We start from the raw sequence: 5,321 nt of genomic DNA on the forward strand, positions 1-5,321 counted from the left end.
TAAACCATTTGAGAGTAAGCTATATATTATATGATAGTGCCTTTATCCTTAAATACTTGCACATGTTTGAGAATAAGGATAGAGTCTTACATAACTACAGCAGTTATCAACTTCAGTAAATTTATTATTGATATAATACTTCTGCCTAATTACCATTTATGTTCTAATTTTATCAACTGACCCAATAATGTCCTTTTTTGACATTTTTTCCTCTAGTTCAGGATCCCAGTCTAGGGTTGGGTATCACATTTAGTGATCACATCTCTTTAGTGTCCTTTGACCTGGGGTGTTCCTCGGCCTTGCTTTGTCTTTTATGACATTGACATCGTAGAATAATAGCATCCACCACCTCAACTTGTTTTTGCTAGCATGTCCTTCATTTGGGGGTTCATGTGCTGTTTTTTCATGATTATATTCAGACTTTGTATTCCAGGTCTAATATCACACTAGCGATATTGCCTCCTTCTCAGGATACCACACTAGAAGCTCGTGATTTCCAACTGCCTCTCGTTTGTGACGTTAATTTTGACCACTTGGTCAGTGTGCTGTCTGATTTTTCCACTGATACAGACACTTTTTCCTCTTTGCTACTAATAAGCAATCAATGTGGAGATACTTTAACACTAAGCAAATATCTTCATCAACATGCCGTCCTAAATTTAGCATCTATTGATGATTCCTCCCTGAACCAATTAAATTGCGATGGTTGCAATGATTTTTTTTTAATTCCTAAATCTTGTTATTCATAACATGTTGGATTAGACTCCAGGGTTCTATTATTTCAAGTCCTTGGCTGCAAATGCTCATACTCGTTCAACAGAGGGACAGAGTCAAGCCCACAGACTACGCTTCTTCTGGCACAAGCCCATCCCAGAGAGTCAATTTTGAGAAACCATATCTGGTAGCATTCGTACTGGGTTACTTCTGCCTCAGAGTTCTCAGAAAACTGAATCACACTTTGATACCTGTTTCCCTCAGTCAGTTCGCCATCCTGGTTGGTCCCTCGAGAAGTCTTTACTTGAAAATGAGGCTTGATTCTCATGCCAGGTTTTGGCTTTTTGTTTTAAAGAGATCAACCCGTGTCTGGAGAACCACGGTGGCTGTGACAAGAATGCAGAGTGCACGCAGACCGGACCCAATCAGGTAAGCTCTGCCCCTGGGGGTTGGGGAATACCTAAGATTTCCTACGAGCAAACTCCTGGGTCTTTAGAGAAGAGGGCTGAGAACAGACCTCTCAGGAGCAGCAGCAGAAAATTAATACTTTAAGGGAAATTCTGAAAGGATTCGCAAAGAGACCGTTCTTTGGGAATGAAGAGAAATGGGAGGGGGAGACAAAGGGTACTTAGGAGAAGGGGCTTTCCTGGAGTGGAGAGAAGTAGCCATCGGCAAACACTGCATGGTCCCAGAAGCACCTAGAAGGTCCGTGACAATGTTCCCCTTTCCTTCAGCTTCCCAGAGCCCCACAATTCTTCTATGGCTTGAGGCTCTGAAATTCATGTGCCACGGCAGAAGATAACGTCGTTAGGCCCTCTGTCAGTCACATAGTCCCCAACACAGTGAACCTCGCGGTGCCTCCCTAGGGAGCGGGTTTGGGGAGGTGGGAAAATGTGAGGGCTTCAGCACAAAGGACAGGAGAGGTCACAGGGTGAAAAGGCATAGGCCAGGAAGTTGGTGGCTCAGAGACCCAAGCCGTGCCTTCCTCAGTCTCTGTCACAATGGTCATGCAGGAGATTACATACATCAGAAACTGAATGGTGAAGTAAAGTTCCCCAGGGAATGTTCCATGGACGATATAGAGCCATTCAGAGACCTCAATGCCGGGTCTCCCAATAGGCAGATCAAGCAAATGCCTAAAGCATGCAAAAATAAAAACTATATATATTTATTTTGAAAGAATTGTGTGTGTACATATATAGTCACAGGAAAAAACAAAACAGTCAATGTTGGTCTACCTTGTACACATTTTGGGGTCCAGTAGAGTTCTTGTTTCTACATATGGGGTGAGGGAAACCTGTAAGCTTTTTGGTGCTCAGGGCCTCCTCCAAATCTAGAAGGCAATGAGAGGGACACAGGGTTGACCTCTGAGATAGGACCTTTGCACAGGAGGGGCGGCTGAAGGGCATCTTGGTAAAGATTTGAGCCCAGGTCAGGGCCCATAATAAAGGTTGAGAAGGAGGAGCAGTGAAACCCTACTGATTGGCGTAGGCTGTTCCAGCCGATGAGTTCAAGTTCTAACGGGTAGACATCAGACCAGAGCCACCTCTCCTGTGTGGGAGCCTTTCGCGTGGATTAGAGAAGCCACACGTTGGGGAGACATACCAGGAGCAGATGTCCCTTTCTCTGGACACACAGAATGGGGACTAGAGCACAGCTGGGTTTCAGCCCCACTCACTCCCATGCCCAGGTGCTCCTGAGCAGAGTACATGGGACATGAGCATGAATTAGACAGTTGCCAACTCCTGGTAGTCAGTGTCCCCTCCCTCAGCTTGAAGCACCCACCTGACTCCCCTGGCCAAACAGTGGGGTCAACTGATGATTTTCACATGTGCAGCTGATTTGACTCCAAAGCCATCATCAAACACCTCCTGGGGTCTTGGGGCTGAGCCCAGGTGGAGAGGAGCAAGGATTGGGTATAAATGGGAGTGGGCAGGAGCTCAGCTTCCTCACAAACGAACCTTTACCAACCAAGGGGAGAAAAGACCTGAGCACCCAGAAGGTGAGGGACCAAATAAGGTGACAAAGTTTTTTAAACATCAAGTTATCTTGACAACAAAGATGTGATACGTAGGAGATCCCAGCTCTAGACAGAAGCGTGCCAAACGCGCTAACATATAAGATGGCAAATATCATATAGAATAGATATTACCAGTCTAGAATCTTCTAATGTTCCTACTCCTGTTATGGAGTTCAGGCGTGAGAGCCAGCAGCCCTCTCTGTGAGTGACCTGTTTCCCTCTCCCCCCGGGCAGGCCGTCTGTAACTGTTTGCCGAAGTACACCGGAGACGGGAAAGACTGCTCGCTCATCAATACCTGCTTAACTGTGAGTCCGGCTTGGGGGCCGAGGCCCTCAGAGGTCAGGCCTGGGGTACCGCCTCCCCCCTTCTAGGAGGTAGGGTGTTGGGGTGATCGCCTCAGAGCTGCTTTGGCCTTGAGGCTCATCTCTCCCTCCTGTTCCAGTCGTAATGTCATGAAAGTCCAGTCTCTGCTCCTGCCTTCACATGGCCTTCGCCTCTGTGTCTGTGACTTCTTTTCTGATGAGGGCCTGGTGGACTTAAGGCTCATCTTATTCATCTAAGAGGGTCTCATCTCGAGATCCTTAATTATGTCTGCAAAGACTTTTTCTAAACAAGGTCACATTCACAGGTACCAGGGCTTAGGACGTGGACATACCTTTTGGGGGGCCACAATTCAACTCATTGCAAATGGGGAAGCGTGAAGGGCTTTGCCCAAGATCACCAAGCAAGCGCATGGCCCAGCCAGAACTTGAACCCACATCTCTCTGACTTGAAGGCCATACTCTTGGCCACTTCTTGTGCTGGTTCCTCCCACGAGGCAGTGACCCCAGAGGAAGCCCTGTCCAAACACTTCACTTTCCTTATTCATATCACTGTCCACCTAAGAGCCTCCAGCTGTGGGCCTGAGAACAGGGCAGTCACCCATAATTAAAGCCCTTCCTCTCCAAGTGAGGTCCCTACTGTCCCCTTGTGTTGGTCTGGCAAACTCCTCAGGAGAAAAATGTCCCCGCATGAAATGATTGTGTAGGGATCACAAGGAAGAAGCTGCAGATAGCAGGGGGTTGGGATGTGGAGCTATTACAACTAGTACTATGGCCAGCTTTATTTTAATGGCGGTTCTTCCCGTGGCTATTTCTCAAGTACAAGAGCCATTAACTCGTGGCTGCTCTTCTTTGATCTGCATCTATGACTGGATTCTTTTCATGAAGAAAGGAAGTTTGTTTTCTTGCAAGATGGGCATGTTTTTACACTGATGAGTATGATTCAATAGAGAGAAGGAAATTGATACTGAAGGAGAGAAAATGGATTGTTACAGGATAAAATTACATGAGTAGGTAACAGGGAGGGGACCCAGAGCCCACTAGTGGAGAGGTGAGCCTCACCTAGGAGCAGGGGCAGCGTTAGGTAGGTAGTCAGTCAATTAGTTGGTCAGTCAAGAAGGCAGTTTGTTAGTTTGTTAGTTCATTGGTTAGTTAGTTGGTTAGTCAGTCAGTTAGTTAGCCAGTCAATTAGTTAAGTCAGTTAGTGAGTCGCTTATGGGCACCTGCTTCATGTGACCCTTTACTATGAATTAATGAAAACTTTTATGCCTGGCCATGCTAAATAAATTATTAGTTCTGCGAAGACTGAGACCATGTGCATCTGTGTATCTGCTGGAAAACTGCACACAGCACAACACACATCTCGGTCGATGAGTGTTCACTAGCTACCAGGTGCCGTTTTAGGCACTGGGAATTCATCAGTGACCAAGCAGCAAAACCATTTAAAGAGCTTGCATTCGGAGGGGAAGAGATGGACACTTCGTGTGTAAAGGATTAGTCAGTTAGTCGTTAGTTCACTTGTTAAATAAGGAAAGCAGAGTTGTGAGTTCAGGCCCAAGTAGGTATGAACTTCAGGACAAGAAGATGAGGAGGCTCTTATCTGTCTATTTTCTCGTTGAGGTATGAGTTGAGCTCATCAGTTGAGAGTGAAGGACAGTGATTGAGAGTTGAGGAGAGAGGCAAAGGTGCGAAATGTCTTCTCCAGAGAGAGATAGGGGCACAGGGAAAACGGTGTTTACAAGAGACAGACATCTCTTCCATACGAGGTGAAGAGAGCTTTCAGGAACAGGGGGAGGCCGTTGGGAGTTTGCTTATGGCAGTGAGTTTCAGAAGGCACTGGGAGGGCAGGAAGGGTGGGATGGGAGGTCAGATCACAGGTGTATAGAGCACCATGGAGGGGAGTGTCCGCGTGGTAGGAGGTGACCTCGGGGCTCTGCTGTTGACTGAGATAAACAGAAAAGTGGGACAAGAGGGGATTCATCTTGATGGTCTTAGAGTATGCGGGGTATTGGGACAAGTAAAATCCAGGGTATGTAGCTAGAAGATCCGGGGACCATGGGAGGTGGTTAATGGTCTTGCAGGAATCAGCTTTTCTGAACAGCTCACTGAGCTGTGGCAGCTTGAGGCAGGAATCTAGGATTGTAGGTCCCTCTTGGACTGAAATATCGTGATCCACAAATAATTTTGGAACAGCGATTGGGAGGGAAGGAAGATTTTGCAGCCAGCCTGTACGACTGCTTCTTGCTTGGGCTTGCAGAGAGCTTCT

The 5,321-nt window shown here is 46.8% G+C and overlaps 1 protein-coding gene across 1 annotated transcript in view; it reads left to right on the forward strand.

The window, feature by feature from the left end:
* The window catches only part of STAB2 (stabilin 2), a 151,462-nt gene that overhangs the window by 109,019 nt on the left and 37,122 nt on the right, over window positions 1-5,321 (forward strand). Inside the window, 2 exon segments of the mRNA XM_023527450.1 lie at window positions 1,070-1,143; window positions 2,969-3,040. Coding sequence (XP_023383218.1) covers window positions 1,070-1,143; window positions 2,969-3,040 — 146 coding nt within the window.

The sequence above is a fragment of the Pteropus vampyrus genome, unplaced genomic scaffold (assembly GCF_000151845.1).
Source record: "Pteropus vampyrus isolate Shadow unplaced genomic scaffold, Pvam_2.0 Scaffold16, whole genome shotgun sequence".
Lineage (NCBI taxonomy): Eukaryota > Metazoa > Chordata > Mammalia > Chiroptera > Pteropodidae > Pteropus > Pteropus vampyrus.